Below are 22,926 nucleotides of genomic sequence, written 5' to 3' on the forward strand. Positions count from 1 at the left end.
GTCAGGTGAATTGACCATGCTCAATTGCCCATAGTTTAGATGCATTAGTCAGGGTAAATATAGGATAAGGAAATGGGTCTGGGTGGGTCTGAGTCGGAGAGTTGGTGTGGACTTGTTGGGCTGAAGAACTTGTTTCCATAATGTAGGGAATCTAATCTAATCTAAAGGCTCCATGCACAGGGAATTCAGCTGGCCAGGCAAGGGGCAGTCTTGACGTACTCCTCTTCCAAAGCAAAGGGGTGCCATCAGGGACCTGTTAACTTTAACCAGACACTCTGCAGTGGTGTACAAAAGTCAAACCCAGCAATGAACTGCCTGCAGAGACCCTAGCAGGTACTCCTGATCAACCCTGTCAAACCCCTTCTCCTGGTCAAGAGAAGGAAGGCGCTCGACAACTGAAATGGATCAGGTCCTGGACTAGATGGACGTTGTTGTGTATCCTCCAGCATGGGACTGTATAGGACTGGTCCAGGTAAATCATGTGGGCCAGCATGGAAGCCAGGCGAGAAGCCGACACCCTGGTGAAAATTTTACAATCCATGCCAAGGAGGGAGCCTGGATGCCAGTTCTTTGGAGAACAAAGGACCCCCTTCTTTGGCAGCAGGATGATACCTAGAAAGGGGCAGCTCTCTGGCATTTAGACACGCCCCCAGGACCTATGAGTAGTCGCTCCCCAGGACATCCCAGAATGTCCTGAAGAACTCCAGTCAGCTTGTCCAGCCCTGGGGACTTGCCCTTCAAGAGCCGGTCGATGGCGCCGGTCAACTCCTCTAAAGTGATGGGAGCATCGAGCCTTCTGGCATTCTCCAGGCTGAGCTGTGGCAAGTCCTTCCACAGAACTCTGTGAGCATCCTCGCTGGATGGATCTGGAGACAACAGGGCCATGTAATAGGAATGAATTTGGGCCCTGATACCCTCCAGATCCAAGATGAGAGACCATTATCAGCCAGCAGCACAAGGAGCTGGGCCAGGTCCACATCGGGCTGACTGAGACGTGACTCCAGATTGAACATCTCCTTCTCCAACTCCTCGATCCTGGATTTCCGCCTCTTTGTCGACCCCCTCACATAGTCCTGACAGAAAATGCAGACGTGAGCCTTGCACATGTTCCACCAGAGCCTCAAAGAGGGAAGCTGCCTTGCTTCCTTCTCCAGCAGCCCCAGAAGCCATGAAACGAGTTGCAGAACCGCTCGTCCTCCAACAACGGGTAGTTAAAGTGCCAGTACATGGATTCGAATTGGGTACCAAACGGAAGGAATTCCGCCCACACCAGGTGATGGGCCGTGCATAGACCTGCCGCATGGAGGCCACCGGAAAGCAGGAGGCGTACGCCCACGAAACATACAGGCGGTTGATTCTGGACGCTCTGACTCCAGGCCTCTCAAAGGTGAAGGCGATGGAGTCAGGATAGAGATTCTGCCAGACCAGGTCGAAGGACTTAACCAAGTTCCCCAACCTTCTTCTCTACACTAAACCAGACTGGGCACTGCTGTGGTCCTTGTCCTTGAAGGATGCTGTTAAAATCTCCCCTGAGGACAATGCACTGGCCTTTGTCGATAGAGGCGAGATGAGTGGACACTTCTTTGTAGAAGCGTGTTTGCCTCAGTCTGACTACTGGAGCATAGACATTCACAAAGTGAAGCACCACCCCCCCCCCCACCCCTCCCCTCCCCCCAGCTGAACTGTCAGGTGAAGCAAATGGCCTGGCACAGGCTCCCTGACCCCCAAGATCTCTGGCTGAAAATGTGGGGCCAACAAGATAGCTACCCAGCCTGATCTGCGGGTGAGCTGACTCTCCAGGAGCCAGGTGGCTTTGTCTCCCAGGGTGGTATGGGTTTTACACCGCATACCTCCTGTCCCGAAGACCCAAGAAGGTCTGGAATCTGCGCTGTGACTCCCTGCTGCAGTTGATGTTGAGGCTAGTTATAATCGTCTTAATGTTAGCTGTATTGTGCAGCCACCACCAATACAATGAACTCTATATACATTTACTGGGAGGACAAGGTCGGGGGTGAGGGGGGGTGGTAGACGTCCCTTGTCCTCACCAGTAGTGTGCAAAGGAAGTTACTGACTCGCTTTCACTTGTTTATGTCCAGCCTAGGTGCTTGGCGAGCAGCCTGGACCAATCAGCATACCAGCTCAAAGGAGCTCCAGTGGTCGAGTGCTAGTTGGGCTCTACCTCAGCGACAGTGCATCTCCTCGACAAAGTCCCAAAGTTCCCCAAGGGGGATGAGGGGGAGCTGAGTTGAGGGGCACCTGGGAGCCAAAACTTGGGAGTCAAAACCTTTGCTGGAGACAGAGTCCACGTGTCCACCACCAAGCCTGAACCCTCCTCTGGGCAGTCGCCCTCGGTCACCAGCCCCTCCCCCACCGTGAGAGTGAGGATTGGTCTGGCACCGCCAACTGTCCTCAAACCTCCAGCGACCCCACCCCCAGGGTCACTGATGGTAACGTCCCCAGCACACCCCTTCCTAGAATGCCTGTGGTCTAGTCATCAGGTGGTGGAGGCTCGAGGCCCCACTCCTCTCCCAACACCAGGGCCAAGGCACCCAGTAAAACAGTCTGGGAGGGAGTGGGGATAACACTCGATGACCCAGTGATGTTAAAATTACTATTACAGGGTATTACTATTAGCCTGTCTCAGCCTCCCCACATACTGACCAGCCTGCCCTGTACCGGTTTTCCTGCGAGGACGCGATCAGTTGCTTGACCCTGCCTGCCCCACATACTGACAGGCTCTTCCCAGCCCGCTTTCCTCCAGGCCAGTCATCAACCCTCCAGTCCCCAACCAGCACGTGTACTGGCTCCCGCTCCCTTGATCAGCTTTCCTATGGGCATGCTGTTGGCTGCCTAGCCCCCAGCACCCTGCATACTAATAGACCCACCCCCCAATCCGCTTTCCCCCAGTCCGATTATTGATCCTCCAGCTCCCAGCCACCCCACATACTGACTAGCCCAATCTTGCCCACACAAACATAATTAATTGCAAAATCCACATACAGTAACAGAATTCACAAAATCCTCAATACAGTTTCGAGTACAAAGACAGAGTCCACACCCAAACTCCAGGATGTAGCAAATGCTAACCTCCCAGCACAAACACACAGGTGTTCAGTCTCCACAGAGGCCTGGCCTTTCCAGGGATAACCAGGCCCACTCTCAGGAACACAGTGCATTGTGAGGCTGCAGTTGACTCCAGGGGTTTGGTCCATACCCAAAGGCAGAGTCCATACCACTCATACAGGTGTTCAGTCTTCAGAGGCCTGGTCCACCCAAAGGACCAGGCCCACTCACAGGAACACAGTACTTTATAAAGGTGCAGTTAATTCACAGGGGCTTGGTCCACTCCACAATGCAGAGAGAACTCCAGAATGCAGCAAGTACTCACCTCCCAGCAAACATGCAGGTAATCAGTCTTTGCAGAGGCCAAGTCTTAAGGTCAGGCCTACCCACAGGATCAGCTCATCTGGAAAGTTGTATTTTCTCACAAGGGCTCAGTCCAACTACCAAAAAACAGTGAAGACACATACAAAAAAACATAGAAAACTAAAGTCAAAGGGCTAAGCCCTGCCACAAAATCAACATTGTCCTTTTCTCAAAGTAAAAGAGAAAAGAGTAACACACAGACTGTAACCAGCCAGTGAAACAACAATTCCTGAATGAGAACTGAGTTACACCTGAAACACATTGACGGTGTTGATCAGGCAGTTTAGAAATCAGTCCTCAATAAAGAAGGAATACCGGTTAACAAACTGGTTATATTATCCAGCCAGTTCAGGAATCAGGTTCTCCCCCCACAAAAAGCAGTAACATACCGACTGTGATCCAGCCAGCACAGTCAGTTTTCTGACACAAATGGAGAGTCTTTGACACTGATCCAGTTCCAGCAGAGCCAGCTTGCAGAGTGAACAGCAACTTTGATACTCCTGTTTATTTTTTTCTTTTTTCTCTCTTTTTTTTCTTTTTTTTTCCCCACATAACTACCTAACAGCGGCAGTGCTTATATTTTCCCCAGCACCCATGTCATGTGTGTGCAGGTGTAGGACACAGTGAAGAATAACAAGTGTGTAAATCTTTATTTAATCTCCTGTTTTTTTTCTCTTTTCTGTGTACATTTATATTCCACCACCAGGAAGAAAGGAAACACCCGAGTGGCCAGTGATAAGCAGTGCCCTTCTCATCAAAGGGCAATGCTGCATGAACAAACAATGAAGGGGAGGGCAGAGATAAAAACAAAATAGAGTTGGGGGGGAAATAAAACACTCCGCTCACTGCAGTGTACACCTTTCCCTGAAAATCACGAGGGTGTTGGTGGACACCGGGTGCTCCTTCTCCAGGGACACCCGGACTCTGACATAACCACGGAAGAGGAACAGGCAATTGGCCCTAACGACCCCCTCCATGGCCTGCTGCCTGGACCTGTTTATGGCCAGTTTGGCCAAGTCCACGAGGAGGTCCTCTGACCTACCCTCCCCCCTCCGGATACTCCTGTTTTTTTGTAGTGCAAAACAACACGTATGTTCATCTTTATTTATATTCCACCACCAGGAAAAAAGGGAACACCCAAGTGGCCAGTGACAAGCAGTGCCCTTCTCAACAGGCAATGCTGCATGATCAAACAGTAAAGGGGAGGGCAGTGATTAAATCAAAATAGAGTTGGAGGGGAAATAAAGCACTCCACTCCCTGTGGTGCCCACCTCTCCCTGAACAGCTCGAGATTGTTGGTGGATACTGCGTGCTCCTTCTCCAGGGACACCCTGGCTCGAATGTAGCTGTGGAAAAGGGACAGGCAATTGCCATAACGACCCCCTCCATAGCCCGTCGCCTAGACCTGGTTATGGCCAGTTTGGTCAGGCCCAGGAGCAGACCCACGGGGAGGTCTTCTGACCTACCCTCTCCCCTCCAGATACTCCTGTTTATATTTTTTTTCTGAGGAGACTCTAAGTCTCCTGGTTATATATATATATATTTTTTTAAAACCCCCACACTACTGCCTAACTGTGGTAGTGCTCATATTTTCCCCGACACCCATGTTGTGTGTGTGTGTGCAGGTGTGAGACACAGTGAAAGACAACAGCTGTACAAATCTTTATTCAATTTCCACCATTAGGAAGAAAGGATACACCCGAATGGCCAGTAATAACCAGTGCCCTTCTCAAAGATCAATGCTGCGTGATCAGTGAAGGGGAGGACAGGGATTCCATCAAAATAGAGTTGGAGGAGGAAATCATACACTCCACTCCCTGCAGTGCCCACCACTCCCAGAAAATCTCGAGGGTGTTGGTGGACACCGCGTGCTCCTTCACCTGGGTTCTCACATAACCGCAGAAGAGGGGTAGGCAGTTAGCCATAATGACACCCTCCACGGCCCACTGCCTGGACCTGTTTCTACTTCTGTTTATATATTTTAGTGCTTTTATTTTCCTCTCCTGGTTATTTTTTTTGCCCATGATATGTGCGTGCAGGTGTGAGAGACACTGAAAGACACAAGGTGTACAAATCTTTATTCAATTTCCACACCAGGAAGAAAGGAGATACCCAAGTGGCCAGTGACAAGCAATCCCCTTCTCAGAGGGCAATGCTGCCTGATCAAACAGTGAAAGGGAGGGCAGGGAGTAAATCAAAACAGAGTTGGAGGGGGAAATAATGCACTCAACTCCCTGCAGTGCCCACCACTGCCTGAAAATCTTGAGGGTGTTGGTGGACACCGCATGCTCCTTTTCCAGGGACAATTGGGCTCTCTCATACCTGCAGAAGAGGGGCAGTCAATCGACCATAACGACACCCTCCAAGGAGGGTGCCTGGACCTATTTCTACTCCTTTTTTTTGGTATTCAGCTGTAACAATTCTATATGGTGCACCACAAAGAAATGCATGAAGGCATCCTACTATTGCAGGCATAAGATTTCGCTAATTATGTCTTGAGTTTTCAGTTATTTCCAACTACACTAATGTGCAAGTGTGTAATGTTACTACGGCACAGAGTTCAAATTTAAAAGGCAACAGAATAACAAAGAATAGTATTTGAAATAACTCCATTAGGGCCAGTATCCCAACACATGTCACACTTTATTTACATGGTGGAGAATCCTTGACACTAGTTCAATTCCCTCGGAGCCAGCTGTCAGAATGAATGGGATGTCTGAGACTCCTATTTTTTTTGTCGCCTGTGTGTAGGTGTCAGACACAGTGAAGAACAACAAATGTGTAAATCTTTATTTATTTTCCACCACCAGGAAGAAAGGAAACACCCGAGTGGCCAGTGACAAGCAGTGCCCTTCTCAAAGGGCAATGCTGTGTGATCAAACAGTGAAGAGTTGGAGAGGGAAATAATGCACTCCACTCCCTGCGGCGCCCACCTCTCCCTGAACAACTCCAGGGTGTTGGTGGACACCGCGTGCTCCTTCTCCAGAGACACCGGACTCTAACGTAACCATAGAAGATGAGCAGGCAATTGCCATAATGACACCCTCCACGGCCCACTGCCTGGATCTGTTTCACCTCCTGTTTTTTTTTAGTTTTTGCTTTTAATACCCCCACACTACCGCCTAACTGCGGTAGTCCTTATATTTTCCCCAGCACCCATGGTGTGTGTGTTCAGGTGTGAGACACAGTGAAAGACACAAGGTGCACGAATCTTCATTCAAATTTCCACTACCAGGGAGAAAGAAAACACCCGAGTGGCCAGTGACAAGCACTGCCATTCACATCAAAGGGCAATGCTGTGTGATCAAACAGTGAAGGGGAGGGTAGGGACTAAATCAAAATAGAGTTGGAGGGGGAAATAATGCACTCCACTCCCTGCGGCGCCCACCTCTCCCTGAACAACTCCAGGGTGTTGGTGGACACCGCGTGGTCTTTCTCCAAGGACACCTGGGCTCTAACATAACCGCGGAAGAGGGGCAGGCAGTCGGCCCTAACGACCCCCTCCACAGCCCGCTGCCTGGACCTGTTTCATCTCCTGTTTATTTATTTTTCTTATTACCCCTACACTACCACCTAACTGCGGTAGTGCTTATTTTTTCCCCAGCACCCATGTTGTGTGTGTGTGCGCAGGTGTGAGACACAGTGAAAGACACAAGGTGCACGATTCTTTATTCAGTTTCCACCACCAGGAAGAAAGGAAACACCCGGGTGGCCAGTGACAAACACTGCCCTTCACATCAAAGGGCAATGCTGTGTGATCAAAACAGTGAAGGGGAAGGCAGGGATTAAATCAAAGTAGAGTTGGAGGGAAAAATGATGCACTCCACTCCCTGCGGCGCCCACCTCTCCCTGAACAACTCCAGGGTGTTGGTGGATACCACGTGGTCCTTCTCCAAGGACACCCGGGCTCGAATGTAGCTGTGGAAAAAAGACAGGCAGTTGGCCCTAACGACCCCGTCCACGGCCCGCTGCCCCTCCTGTTAATTTTGTTTTGAGAATGAAAAACCAGTGTGGCCTGAAGTAATTCCAAAGAGATAGGTATTCTGTCACCCAGTCACTCTCCATTTACATTGGAGAGTCCTTGATGCTGGTCCAGCTCCCTCAGAGCCAGCTCTCCGTGAACAGAACCTCCGACAGGCATGTTTAATTTTTTTTCATTTTTATTTCTTTTTTCTTTTTTTCTGCGGTAGTGCCTATTTTTTCCCTAGCACCCATGTTGTGTGTGTGCAGGTGTGAGACACAGTGAAAGACACAAGGTGCACGATTCTTTATTCAGTTTCCACCACCAGGAAGAAAGGAAACACCCGAGTGGCCAGTGACAAGCAGTGCCCTTCACATCAAAGGGACTTCCTGTTTATTTTCGTTTCTTTTTTTCTTTTTTCTTCTTCAGTGGCAGAATCAAATGAATCAAGCTTCCCAAATAATGACATGATGCCAGAAATTCTTATCTCAACTCAAAGACAATTATTGCAAGCAAATTTCATTAGGATCATACTTTACTTTCGCCACCACTGAAGTATTTACCCGTGGAAAGTCCTTGCCTCTGACCCAGTTCCCTCAGAGCCAGTTCTCAGAGTGAACAGAACTTTGACACTTCTGTTTATTTTTTTAAAATTTTTTTTTAACCCCCACACTACCACCCAACTGTGGTAGTGCTTATGTTTCCCCCAGCACCCATGTTGTGTGTGTGTGTGTGCAGGTGTGAGACACAGTGAGAGACACAAGGTGCACAAATCTTTATTCAGTTTCCACCATCAGGAAGAAAGGAACCACCCAAGTGGCCAGTGACAAGCGATGCCCTTCACATCAAAGGGACCTCTTGTTTTTTAAATTTTTTTTGGAGGTAATATTGGAAGCAAAATTGTGTGTGCTCCATTGAATAAACAGCCCCTGCAGTGCAAATCTGATCCCATCACTGACTCAAAAGTAATGAGCAATGCTGAAGTAACCCCACAGAGGCTGGTATCCTGTCACTAAAAAGTCACCCTTTATTTACACGCGGAGAGTCATTAACACTGATTCAGCTCCCTCAGAGCCAGCTCTCAGAGTGAACAGAACCTGTGACACTCGTACTTTTTTTAAAAATCTCTGACATTCTTGTTTTTTTTTTGTCTTTATAAACCCCCACATTACCGCCTAACTGTGGTAGTGTTTTTTTTTCCCTAGCATCCATGTTATGTGTGCGCAGGTGTGGGACATAGTGAAAGACACAAGGTGCACAAATCTTTATTCGGTTTCCACCACCAGGAAGAAAGGAAACACCTGAGTGGCCAGTGACAAGCAGTGCCCTTCACATCAAAGGGACCTCCTGTTTATATCTGTCAGGCACTGATTGGACCAAGTTAATCCCCATAATCCCAATGAGGGAAATCATATTCTATGAGGTCCACCTGTCTGACATTGTTACAGTCACTACCGGAAAATGTGTAAATAAAGTAAATGCATTTTCTTCTTTCATTTTTAGAACCTCCAACACCAGCTGCTGCACCCAAAATGATAAAGAGTGACTCAACATACCTGGTTTTGGACCTAAACATCAACCACATTCATGGAGATGGTCCCATTATTCAGAAAGAGATTATATACCAAAAAATCTCAAAAACCTGCACAACCATCCCGATTTTTTATGGTTCGAGTTATACCCTGAGGTACTTAGACCCAGACACTGAATACCAGATTGGTGTCAGACTGACCCGGCCTGGTAAGGGAGGCAGAGGAGATATAGGACCCAAACTCATCAGCAAGACTACATGTGCAGGTAGGTCATTTCTAATTTGTTATATCAACATATCACAAAATAAGCCTGGTACTTAAAGCTGACAAAGCACCTAGTCTGGATGAGATGCAAGGCAAAAGTGAGGATTGCAGATGCTGGAAACCACAGTTTAGATCAGAGTGGTGCTGGAAAAGCACAGCAGGTCAGGCAGCATCCGAGGAACAGGAAAATCGACGTATCGGGCAAAAGCCTTTCATCAGGAAGCCTCCAGGGTGGAGAGATAAATGGGAGGAGAGTGGGGTGGGGCTGGGGAGAAGGTAGTACAATAGGTGAATGGGGGTGGGGATGGAGGTGATTGGTCAGCGAGGAGGGTGGAGCGGATAAGTGGGAAGGGAGATTGGCAGGTAGGACAGGTCATGAGGACAGTGCTGAGCTGGAAGGTTGGAACTGGGTTAAAGTGGGGGGAGGGGAAAATGAGGAAACAGGTGAAGTCCACATTGATGCCCTGGGTGTTCCAAGGCGGAAGGTGAGGCGTTCTTCCTCCAGATGTCGGGTGGTGAGGGAGCGGTGGTGGAGGAGGCCCTTGCATGTCCTCGGCAGAGTGGGAGGGAGAGTTGAAATGTTGGGCCACAGGGCGGTGTGGTTGATTGTTCCGGGTGTCCCGGAGATGTTCCCTAAAGCGCTCTGCGAGGAGGAGTCCAGTCTCCCCAATGTAGAGGAGACCACATCGGGAGCAACGGATACAATAAATGACATTAGTGGATGTGCAGGTGCAACTTTGATGGATGTGGAAAACTCCTTTAGGGCCTTGGATGGTGGTGAGGGGGGAGGTGTGGGCGCAGGTTTTGCAATTCCTGCGGTGGCAGGAGAAGGTGCCAGGACAGGAGGGTGGTTTGTTGGGGGGAGTGGACCTGACCAGGTAGTCACGGAGGGAACGGTCTTTGTGGGAAAGGGGTGGGAGGGAAATGAATCTCTGGTGGTGGGGTCAGTTTGGAGGTGGTGGAAATATTGGTGGATGATATGGTTAATGTGAAGGTTGGTAGGTGGAAAGTGAGGACCGGGGGGTTCTGTCCTTGTTACGGTTGGAGGGGTGGGTTTGAGGGCGGAGGTGCAGGATGTGGATGAGATGCGTTGGACGGTATCTTCAACCACATGGGAAGGGAAATTGTGGTCTCTAAAGAAGGAGGCCATCTGGTGTGTTCTGTGGTGGAACTGGTCCTCCTGGGAGCAGATACAGTGGAGGCGGAGGAATTGGGCATACAGGATAGTATTTTTCCAGGAGGTAGGGTGGGAAAAGGTGTAATCCAGGTGGCTGTGGGAGTCGGTGGGTTTGTAAAAAATGTCAGTGTCAAGTCGGTCGTCATTAATGGAGATGGAGAGGTCCAGGAATGTGTTGGTGAAGTTAATGAACTGCTCAACCTCCTTGCGGAAGCATGAGATGGCACTGATACAGTCATCAATGTAGCGGAGGAAGAGGTGGGGAGTAGTGCCGGTATAACTACGGAAGATGGACTGTTCTACGTAGCCGACAAAGAGACTGGCATAGTTGGGGCCCATACGGGTGCCCATGGCTACCCCTTAGGTCTGGAGGAAGTGGGAGGATTCGAAGGAGAAATTGTTAAGGGTGAGGACCAGTTCGGCCAAACGAATGAGAGTGTCGGTGGAAGAGTGCTGTTGGGGACGTCAGGAGAGGAAAAAATGGAGGGCTTGGAGGTCCTGGTTATGGCGGATGCAGGTGAAGACAATCGGTTGACCAGAAGAATCAGGTTGATGTGTTTTGGGTAAGAGATAGGACTGGTTGGTGGGGATTGGGAACTGTGAAGTTGAAGGCTAATGTTGGGAAATCACCTGAGGTGATAAAATTATGGACGATCTTACAGATGATGGTTTGGTGATGAGAAGTGGGGTCATGGTCGAGGACAGTAGGAGAAAATGTCAGTGAGTTGGCATGTGTTTTTGGCAAGGTGGAGGTTGGTGCACCACACTACCACCACTCCTCCCTTGTTGGCTGGTTTGATGGTGAGGCTAGGATTGGAACAGAGGGAGTGGAGGCTGTGCGTTGTGTGGGCAGGAGGTTGGAGTGGGTGAGAGAGGGTTGGAGAGATTGAGTTGGTTAATGTTGTGACCGAAATGAAGAGGTCGAGGGAGGATAAGAGGCCAGTGCAGAGTATCCATGAAGATGGAGTTTGTTGGAGGCAGGAGAAGGAATCTTCGGAGAGTGGGTGCAAGTTACGACTGAAAAAGTTCCTTTAGAGTTATCTCATTTTCTGATTTACTATTGTCTGTCTTTTCTAATTAACTTGTTCTTTGCTGATTCAGAACCATCCTCATATGTCTTTTTATTTTCTCTGCTACTTAGGAAACCGACCTCCTTATTAGTTTACAAGGTCCCAAAATAGAATTAGTGAATCTCCCCACCAGGATACTTATCACTTTCTAATCGCCTTTTTTTTTTATTTATTAGTGCACAGTACACTGGCTGTGTCAAGCCAGCTTGGACAGTTCCCTGGACTGAGGGGATTTTAATCTCCTGGTTATATTTTTTCATTTTTAGTATTTTTTTTTCCTCAACTGAGAAGATTCCAATCTCCTTTTTTTAATTATTTACTAGTGCATTGTACACTGGCTGTGGCCAGCCAGCTTGGAGTCAGTCCACTTTCACTTTAACAGGAACACAATGCCTCTGAACTCTCGTTATGACAATTTTGACAGCCTCCCACTTGTCAGTCATCCTTTTACTTGTGAACCATCTACTTTAATCAACTTTTGAAAGTTTTTGTCACTTGGCCTGCCTTATTTCCCAAGAGAAGTTCAAGTTTTGCTCCTTCTTGAGTAGGAATATTTACATATTAATAAAAAAAATTTTCTTGAACACAATTCAACAAATTCCTGACCATCCAAATCTTTAACTCTATGGCAGTCTCAGTCAATGTTTGGAAAGTTAAAATCCCCTACTATGACAACTTTTTTTTACATATACCTAAGATTTCTCTACATATCTACTCCTCAATTTCCCTCTGACTACTGGGGACTTACAGTGCAATCCATCAAGATGATCATCCCTCAAAAATAATTACAGTAGAAATGTTTTTCTTAATCAAAAATGCCACTCTCCCTCCTTTCTTGCCTCCCTTTCTATCCTTCCTAAAGCATCTAAAACTAGAACATTGAGCTGCCAGGTGTGTCCTTCCCTTACCCATTGGTATAATATCCCAGTTCCATGTTCCCATGCATGTCCTGAGTTTATTAACCTTATCAATGAGACCACTTGCATTGAAATAAATGCAGTTTAATTCTTCAGAGTTACCTCCTCTTACTTGCTGTTGCCTGTCTTTTCTAATTAGCTTGTTCTTTTTGATTCAGAACAATCTTCATTTGACTTTTTATTTTCCCTGCTACTTAGTAAATCCCCTCAATAGTTTACAGGCTCCCAAAATAGAACTAGTGAGTCTCCCCACCAGGATACTTATCTCTTTCCAATTTGACTGAGACTAATCCCTTTTGAACAGGTCATTTGTTGCTTGCCTGTGAAGAACTTAAGTATTAATGAAAAAGTGTCTTGTTTACTTTTCTCGACATTAAAGAGTTACAAAGTTGAAAACATGTATGTTCACTTTGAAACAGAGTATTTTCTGAATTTTGAAGTAAATTTAAAGTGCAGGCTCAACTGCCTGAACAGAATGGCTGGGAGACAGGATGTTACAAAATATATTCATGTAGTAAATGGCTGTTAAATGGATACCTGAGTTTTGGTTGCTGTTTTGACAACAATTCAAATTTAACCAATTAATTTAAATGATACTCCAGGATACTAAACCCCAATCAAGTTTGAATTTATTGTGTTAACAACATTGGGGCAATGACAGGGAACAATGTTGGAGGATATAAAAACTAGGGCATTTTGAAAATTGGTCAGAATAACTGCCACTGATCAGCCAAGCAACTGCCATAGAGTAAAGAGCTAATTGCCCTTCTCAAACCTTGCTCTCAAAAAATTAGAAGACATCTTCTATCAAAAGTAACTTTTCTGTAAAACATACTCACTGTAAGAAGGAAGAAGGTGACCAGGAAGATCAGCAGATAGAAGTTTGAAGACAGTTGAGTAGACAGAGACTGTGTGGGCTTGAGATTAAGTTACTATAACGTTTAATAAGTATGTTATTGGAACAGCATGTTAGTAGGATTGTGTTCAGTTAAGGAAAAGAATGTTAGGTTTGTTAATAGCTTTATTTAGTGCTCACTGTTAGAGTGAGGAAAATAAATTGTTATCTTTTCTTTAAATAGTGGAAATTAGGAGTTCTCTGTCATTCCCTCACATGTTAACAGATTACAAGGTGAGGCAAGCCTTTCTGGGTTTTTGGTTTTAACTAAGAGACGAGTTCAAGCTCCATGTTGTAACAAATGGTATCAAGGGATACTGTGATAATGTGGGAAAATGGTGTCAAAGTAGAAGATTAGTTGTAATCTAAACAAATGACAAAACAGGCTTGATGAACTGAATGGTATATAATCATCTTACTTCCTGTATTCCTGTGAAATGTTGCATTTTGCAGTCCTCAGGATAGAAGCACGAATGTCAAATTTTCAAAGGGAGTAATGATCTATCGGATGTCTGAAAAGGATGATACTTGTTAGCATGTTGAGTCCGATTGACATGTTACCATATAGAAACCATCTGAGTATTCAGAATTTTGGCTGTATTATGTTTAACACAAGAAGTGCTGCAATGCTTGGACATTTCTTTTTCCTTGCAGAGGACAGGTTTCTATGTATGAATGTATGTAACTTCCAACAAATCTAAGTGAGCCACATATTATGTGGTAGGTTATCAGAATAATTATTAGAAGATGAGATAATTCTGTAAATGATGTCCAGTTGCTAATGTCCATTAGGCATTATGTTCTGATATTTACAAACATAGGATGGTTGAGTTCGATCAATTCTCTGCCTGTTACAAACAGCCAAAGGGACATATGTTATATCACTTACATTCCTGCTTCAACACTAGCCTAAATTTCATATGCTATATGCACGCATACGTTCATATGAATGGATCTGACTTCTACAGGCAAAAGGAATATGTAAAGGTATTGCAGCCTTTTGTAATATAACTGAAGTCTGCAGAACAATAGTTCCCTGGTGCATTCTCCATAGCAATGCATCAACCAAACAGATATAAGGTGAGAACTGCAGTTGCTGGAGATCAGAATGTGGTGCTGGAAAAACACAGCCAGTCAGGCAGCATCCAAGGTGCAGGAGAATCGAAGTTTTGTGCATAAGCTTTTTTATCAGGAATGAGCCTTGTAAAGAGAGGAGGAAAACTTCTTCAAGGTAGACATCCTTGGAATAGGCTTTACAGTAAGGTTAAAATGATCTCCAGCATCTGCAGTCCTCACTTTCTACAAAGCTTTGGAATTGGCAAACAGGCTGGAGTTGGAGTTGCCTTTGTTTGTGAAAAAAGGTGAGGTAATTGCAGAAATAGCTCGACACTTACATTTTCTGGAAATGCCACGGAATCTTGGGAAATAGCTAGAATTTAATTGCAGATAAATCAGCTTGAACATGAAAAGAAAATGAAACAGTTTGAATTATGATTAAAAGCAGGGGAAAAAGAAAAGGAGAGGAAGGCCCTAGCCAAAGAAAGACAGAAAGGGAGCGAAGAAAAGCAGAAAAAGAGTTTTAACTTCAGAAGCTGGCAATTAGAAAGGGAAGTTGACTTAAAAGGGCGAAGGTGAAGGTAGAAGATAGACTTGGTGAGGAGGATAGTGATGATAAGCAAAGAATTCTTGCCAAATTCCTGGTAGGGATTTGTTTAAATATAGAGCTGGAAATGTGTTGCTGGAAAAGCGCAGCAGGTCAGGCAGCATCCAGGGAACAGGAGAATCGACGTTTCGGGCATAAGCCCGACGTTTCCTGAAGAAGGGCTTATGCCCGAAACGTCGATTCTCCTGTTCCCTGGATGCTGCCTGACCTGCTGCACTTTTCCAGCAACACATTTCCAGCTCTGATCTCCAGCATCTGCAGACCTCACTTTCTCCTCATTTGTTTAAATATATCCAAGCATTGCCAAAATTTGATGAGAAGGATGCAAATGTCTTTCCCATTTCATTTCAGTAAGTGGCTGAACAAATACAGTGGCCATCCGGCAGAAAGCCACACAGACACTCACCCAAGGGTGGAATCAAACCTGGGTCCCTAGCACCATGAAGCAGTAGTGCTAACCACTGAGCTGCTATGTTGCCGAAGTGTCCAGTGAAAATTGAGGAAGTGGTGGTAGGAGTACTGGAGGAGTGCTTAGCTCCAGGAATACAATTTGTCCTTGTAATAATATAGCTGGATCACAGATAGGAGTGCTGCCTAATGTGGTTGAAAAGCCAATGGAAAATCAGGCAACTGAGTTATTATAGGAAGTGTATCTTGGGAATTTTTTCTTATTGTTTGATTACAAGGTCACAAAGCCACAGGTCAAACCAAGAAGAGAAATCAAAGAATAAAGATAAGAAAGTTGAAGTCAAATTACTAAAGACCATGTGTGATCAAGTGGTTGATACAAAACAGGAAAAGGATTATATCAGTTCTTAGAAATTAACTGAGTTACAACAGGAAGATGAAAAACTGAAGAAATTGTATCAAAACTGTGCACAGAAGAATAATCTCTCTGTTTTCCAGAATGTTACGAATTTAGAAATGACATCTTGATGAGACCATCACATATTCAGGCAGATGAGAAATGGGCAGAAGTTCATCAAGTTGTATTACCGGTGGGTTAAGAAAGGAGGTGTTGTGGGTAGCACGTGAATTAGCAGTAGGAGGTCATTTAGGAGGAAGGAAAACTCAAGCCAAAATACAAAAACATTTTTACCAACCTGGACTGCATAAGAATGTAGTTGAATTTTGGCAGACATGTTACATATGTCAGATAATCGGAAAACCCCAGGTAGTGATAACATTAGCATCTCCAATACTTATTCCTAAATTTGAAGAACCTTTTACAAAGGTCTTAATTGGTTGTGGAGGACACCTATCAAAAACGAAAAGTGGGAATCAGTGGGAATTTATTGACAATGAAGCATCCACTAGATTTCCGTAGGCCAATCCAATACGCAAGATCACAGCTGAAAGGATTGTAGAAGAAAATGTCATCAATGTATCTATCTCATATGCTGCAGGCCAGGTTGCCCAGAGGCATGTTATATTGGTGAACTCTACGACAGCAGATGAATGGACCCATGCAACAATAGCCAGACAGGGATGTTCCCTCCCAGTGGGGGAACACTTCAGCAGTCAAGGACATTCAGCCTCAGATTTTGGGGTAAACATCCTCCAAGGCAGAGTTGGGGACACATAACAATGCAGAGTTGCTGAACAGAGGCTGATAGCCATGCTTGGTGCCCATGAGGATGACCTCAACTGGGATCTTGGGTTCATTTCACACTCCAGGTGATCCCACTCTCTCACACATATTTATTCACTAAGATACATACATGCACACTCTCTCACACAGACTCACATGCCACACACAGACCCTCTCATACACTCACTCTTTCTCTTGCACACACACACCCTCTCACATATACGTACTCCCTCACACTGTCTCCCATGAACAAACACACTCACACAGATCCTCACTCAGACACTTTCACAGGCATTTTCTCCCTCACACCTGCGCACACTCTCTCAAGCACACAAACTCACACACATATACTCACTCATACTGACATACACTCTCTCTCAGGCATACACACACATACACTTTCTCGCTTTCATGAGCGCGCACACATGTTTTCCTTCTCTCTCCCACACACACACCCTCTCATGCAAATGCACTCTCTCTCCCTCACACACATGCAAATCTAGGGTTGAAACTGCATTTGCAGATTTGAATTTGCAGATACATTCTATTTTGTTCTAAAAATACACAGACAGTGTGAGACAGTCAGACAATCTGTGGCATTTTTTAAATTCCTCCTTTGGAAATAAGATCAGTCTGGCTCCAGGATCAGATACAAACAGACTTAAAACATGGCCTCACACCTAAAATACATTGTCTGAGCTAAGGTGTCACCTTTATTCTGATAAAAGCTGAAGTTATCTTGGTGCAGGGATTTACATATTAATCAATCAAAACCTGCAACTCCATTCTAACTGATTAAAGACTTAGTAGCTATCTAGGTTTGTTCAATATATTCACATAAGTAGTGTGACCTTTTGATGTTTTACTATACGTTTTACTATAAATTTACTATAAGCTGCCTGAGGAAGGAGTGGGGTCTCTGATAGCTTGTGGTTTGATTATAACCCTGTATGATGTGACTTTTGGCTTTGTCCACCCCAGTCCAACACCAGCACCTCCACAATTTAGGAGGTGCTTAGATTTTATCAAAACAAGTTGGAACAATGGAAGCAGCTTGGATGAGAGTGGTTAGTTCTCACAGACCAGGCTTTCTAGTTTCTTTTTAGCTTTAGCAGTTAGAAACTGTTTGAGGTCCCAGAAGAGTTGGAAGCTTCAGTAAATGATTTCTAGCTTCTACTTTCTCTGAAACGTCCCTTGATGTAGTTTCCTCCTGTATTGAAGGACTGCAAGTAAGAACTTGTGTCTGAGTTTACCTTTTTGCCAAGGGATATGATTATGCAATGTTAGTATATTGGAACAGTTAATTGGTAACAGCTCTTGTATCTATTGTTTGGTTAATTTTTACAATAGTTAAATTATTCCAAATTCCTCTTTTTTGTTTTTATTTTAACTACTGTATAGTGTTTAATTAAATTGTGTTTTTCTTAATATAAATTAGTTTGAACAATTGCATCACATCTGGAACAAACACTTCGCATTTACCTTCAAACTAAGAAAAAGTTAGGGTCTAGGCTATCTTCTTGAAATTGTTTGAGGGGTTCTGGTCTGGTCCATAATAGTGAATAATGTCACCACACATGGCGCCATCTGAGGTACCAAGGTAACTAGGTGCAAAAACACTTAGGTACAAAGTAGTGAAAGAAACAAGAGTCAAAATGTCGTAATTTCATAGCATAGTAGAAAAATAGAGAAATAAGGTAATAGTTATCATAAAACTCTTTAAACATAGGAAAATAAAGGAATAAGTTGAAAGTTCAACAGTTTTTGATGAGTCGTCCACTTATCTCGCTCTTCAGGAGACCTCAACTGTCTGTTCTTTACATCGCTGCTGCAGATACAATCACTGCTGCTAAAACCGCTGCCCCTCTGATCTACCTCAGTATCACAGGAATATGCCCAGGCAGGATCCACTCACATGCAAAGCTGAAACACTGCTATTAGCTGTCAAGAGATTGGCTGACATACTGCCGAGACACTAGGCTGATAGCTGCCAAAAGTCCAGGCTCGGGAACTACAATGAGCTGCCAAGAGACCAGGCCTGGACCTGCCTCAAGCTGATGAAATACCAAGCTGGGACTCATCTTGAGCTGCTGAGAGACTAGGTCGAGACCTGTCTCGAGTTGCCAAGAAACCAGGCCAGGACCCACCTCGAGCCGCTAAATGACCAGGCCGGGACCCACCTTGAGCTGCTGAGAGACCAGGCCAGGATATAACATGAGCCATTGAGAGACCAGTCTGGGACCAACCATGAGTCACCGAGAGACCAGGCGAAGATATGCCACGGAGAGGTGAGCACCAAGAGGGGGATAACACCAGAAAAGAGGAAAGAAAGAGAAAAAAAGGGAGAAACAAAAGAAACAAGAAATAAACAGATGGAGTGGTAGAGTTGCAGCATTCTACACATCTGCCATCTTGACCTGCTTCTCACACAGTAAAAGTTGGCATGATCATTTGAAATTTGACATTCTTGTGTTTGTTGTCATGAGTGCAAACCAATATGTTTCAACAGTGTGACTTGTTTCTTAATTGGCAATGCAGTAGTAATGTTCTTCTCGTTTATTGACAATTTGTTTAAGTTCTAAATTTCGTGTAATTCTTAATCTATTTGTTCCTGCCCTACATTATTGCAGCATCAGGGAGCACATAGAGTTGGCTAAGTAAATGTTGTATACCATATGAATGGATGGCCTATAAACCGTAAAGACTTTCCACTAATATAGTTATGCAACTGACTGTTAGCACATCTCTTTCATCTACTTGCTCATGATTACTAAAGATAGTCCAACAGTTCAGGGTTCTATAGAATTTGTTGAATAAGTTTACATAAATTGCTGCTTTTATACAATGATGAAAAGCTATTGGGGAATATCCTTTTGGAGGACACTCTATTCAATTTTATTTTAAGCACAAAATGACAACAAAGATGGTCATTAGGAATTTTGGAGACATATGTCTACACATACATTGACCCTTCGAATGCTGACTCCCTGTTAATTTTCAATGTACATCTGTAAATACCTGCTCTCCAGAAGTAGGTCTCTATATTGAGAAAGAGACTTCTGGCAAAGTAATTACAGCTGAGAAACCAGAATATGGGCTTTGAGAGTCCTGGCAGTTTTAATGGCAGGTGTTCATTAACAATTTGTAGCTCTGCTTCACCCAAATGGACAGCCTGGCCAGATGTCAGTTGGAAAACCCAGAGGCAGGAGACCAACGTTAGACACTCTTGGGATGGTACCTGGCAACCAGGAAGTGTGAAAGGTAGCTTTGGTTGACAAACCGGAGTTGAGGATGGGCACGGTTGGGAATCACAAAAAATATTAGAAAGTGGGGTCAGGAAATTGAAGAATAGCTGGGTGCTCATGGCTGAAAGAAGACAAAAATTTTGTTGTAAGCGCCCCTGTTTCTCAACACAAACAAAATAGTACTGAAACAATAAGTCAAACTGGAAGATCTAGTCTCCTTATTAGTGCTGAATGTTTCCATCCCCAAGGAAACCTATGCAACAACAATTTACTTCAAATTAGGTTTCCGGTTGGACTGTATGAATCCAACTTTAACAGAGTTAACAATAGTTGACTTCTACAACTCCATGAGGGTCATTCGTATTCCTTAATACCTCTGACAGAAAATTTGATGTTGGCTGTGCATAACTCATATTTTATACCAACCCACTAAGTTCTTTTCCTGATTGTCTTCTCCTGACCGAAGCGGAATATAAATGTAAGGTATTTATTTATTTTTACAATGTCTGCAACATAATGAGGATGAAAAATTGAGAGTACAAAGTTGTGATTAAGACTTTACAGAGTAAGAATGCACCTCAATGTTATGAATATTTTCTAAAATCACTGATATGAAGCTTTTAATATGTGTATCTGATTCTGTCATCTCTAGGCAGCATGACCCAGCTCAGATTTACTTCATAATTCACTGAAGTCAATGAAATTGAAACAAAATTCTTGATAACAAATACTTTATAGTAATTAACCAATTTGAGGGTATTGATCTGGAACTGATTATTTTTTAATATAGAACCAGTGCAGGCACCCAACAACATCATCTCATCTGAAATCAAGCCAAGGCAAGTCACTCTACAATGGGAGCCATTGGAATACAACAGCACTCGCTGCCACACTTACTTTTACACTGTGTGTTACCACTACACCTTCAGAGTTGACTACTTTCGGAGGTTCCAAGAATGCCAGACTGTTCCACAAAACGTCTCTTCATTCATCATTAGAAAACTCCTACCTCATACTGACATCTATGTCAAGATCACTGTACTCAATCCTATAGGAAGGAGAGAGAGTGAAGAACTTAAATTTCAGACAGATGAAGATGGTAAGAATATTCTTTGTTTGTTTTCCCCTTCCATTTAATGCTGATTGGTTGCTTTCTCCTTCAGTTAACTGAGTAACAGCCTAAACCAAACTGTTGGAAAAATGACCTAGAAGTGGTAGTGAGACATTATGTTGTAATTAATCTATGTGATTTGTATAATCTATAAATATATTCAGAATTATCCTTTATTAGAGTTTGGTTTTTAAACCAGTGACATATGGGTGAAGGCTTTATTTATTAATTACTTATGTGAGGCCTTTATTTGTTAATTATTATGCCTTTTCAGAATCAGAATCAGAGTCCTACAGTAGAAGACTACCGGCTTCCTGGAGTGTTATTCAAAGTTTGTTTATAATGATATAGTTTTTTAAAAGCCATTAGCTTAGCTGAAGGATACTAACAGAAGCATTAGCAGAAGCATGAGTAAGTTTTGTTTTAGTTATAAGCATCTGAATTCAGTTCAAAGGAAACTGAAATCAGATATAAGCATAGTTTCTCTTAGAAAGGGAGTTGTCAGAGCAGTTCAGGATAACGTAAGGATTTAGTTTGTAATTATTTCCAAACCAGAAGTGTTCGATTAAAGAGTATAGGTTGATTAAACAGTACCTACTAGAGAAGGAGCAAAACTTGACCTACTGTTGGGAAATAAAGAAGGGCAGGTGACTGAGGTGTCAGTGGAGGAGTACTTTAGGATCAGTGATCATAATGCTATTAGTTTCAAAGTAGTGATGGAAAAGGATAGATCAGACCTAAAAGTTAAAGTTCGAAATTGGAGGAAGGCCAATTTTGACGTTATTAAGCAAGAACTTTCAACGGTTGATTAGAGGTGGATAATCACAGGTAACGGGACAGCTGAAAAGTGAGAAGTATTCAAAATTAAGATAAAGAGAGTTCAGGGACAATATGTTTGAGTTAGAGTGAAAGGTAATGCTAGTAGGTGTAGGGAATGCTGGATGACTAGAGAAATTGAGGTTTTGGTCAAGAAAAAAATGAAACATATTTCAGGTATAGATACCAAGGATCAAGTGAATCTCTAGAAGAGTATAAAGGCAGTAGAAGTATACTTAAGGGGGAAATCAAGAGGGCAAAAAGAGAACATGGGATGGGTTTAGCTAATAGAGTTGAGGAGAATCAAAAGGAATTCTACAAATACATGAAGGACAAAAGGGTAACTAGGGAGAGAATGGGGCCACTTAAACATCAGCAAGGCAACCTATGTGTGGAAGCAGAGGAGGTGGGGAGATACTAAATGAGTATTTTGCATCAGTATTTACTGTGAACAAGCTAGAGAACTTGGGGAAGTAAGTATCAATATCTTGAAAAATGTCCATATTACAGATGAAGAAGTGCTCGATGTCTTAAAATGCATAAAGGTGGATAAGTCACCGGGAACAGATCAGGTGTACCCTGGAACTTTGAGGGAAGCTACGGAAGTGATTGCTGCGACCCTTGCTGAGATATTTGTAACAATGATAGTCACAGTTGAGGTGCCAGAAGACTGGAGGTTGGCTAATGCGAGCCACTATTTAAGAAAGGTGGTAAGAAAAAGCCAGAAACTATCAACCAGTGAGCCTGAAATCAGTGGTGGCCAAATGTTGGAGGGGATCCTGAGGGACGGGATTTACAAGTATTTGGAAAGGCAAGGACTGATTACGGATAGTCAACATGGCTTTGTGCATGGCAAATCATGTCTCACGAACTTAATTGAGTTTTTTGAAGAAGCAACAAAGAAGATTGATGAAGGCAGAGCCAGGTGGATATGGTCTATATGGACTTCAGTCAGGTGTTCAACAAGATTCCTCATGGTAGACTGATTAGCAACGTTAGATCACATGGAATACGGGGAAAACTAGCTATTTAGATACAGAACTGGCTTGAAGGTAGAAGGCAGCAGTGGTTGATGGAGGGTTGCTTTTCAGTCTGAAGGCCTGTGACCAGCAATGTGCCTCAAGGAGCTGTGCTGGGCACACTGCTTTTTGTTATTTCTATGAATGATTTGGATATGCACATAGGAGTTATGATTAGTAAGTTTACAGATGACACTAAAATTGGTGGTGTCGTGTATAGCTAAGGAGGTTACCTCAGA

At 44.1% G+C, this 22,926-nt stretch overlaps 1 protein-coding gene across 3 annotated transcripts in view; it reads left to right on the forward strand.

The window, feature by feature from the left end:
- LOC122563513 (receptor-type tyrosine-protein phosphatase U-like) overlaps nucleotides 1-22,926 on the forward strand; it is a 374,817-nt gene that overhangs the window by 97,346 nt on the left and 254,545 nt on the right. For all 3 annotated transcript variants that reach the window (XM_087976736.1, XM_087976734.1, XM_087976735.1), the window contains exons 7-8: nucleotides 8,891-9,184; nucleotides 20,532-20,840. In XM_087976736.1, the coding sequence (XP_087832862.1) occupies nucleotides 8,891-9,184; nucleotides 20,532-20,840 (603 nt within the window). The remainder of the gene's footprint in view (nucleotides 1-8,890; nucleotides 9,185-20,531; nucleotides 20,841-22,926) is intronic.

This window comes from Chiloscyllium plagiosum, unplaced genomic scaffold (assembly GCF_037043375.1).
Source record: "Chiloscyllium plagiosum isolate Xiang-an unplaced genomic scaffold, Cpla_swu_hap1 HiC_scaffold_30, whole genome shotgun sequence".
NCBI classification, from domain to species: Eukaryota; Metazoa; Chordata; class Chondrichthyes; order Orectolobiformes; family Hemiscylliidae; genus Chiloscyllium; species Chiloscyllium plagiosum.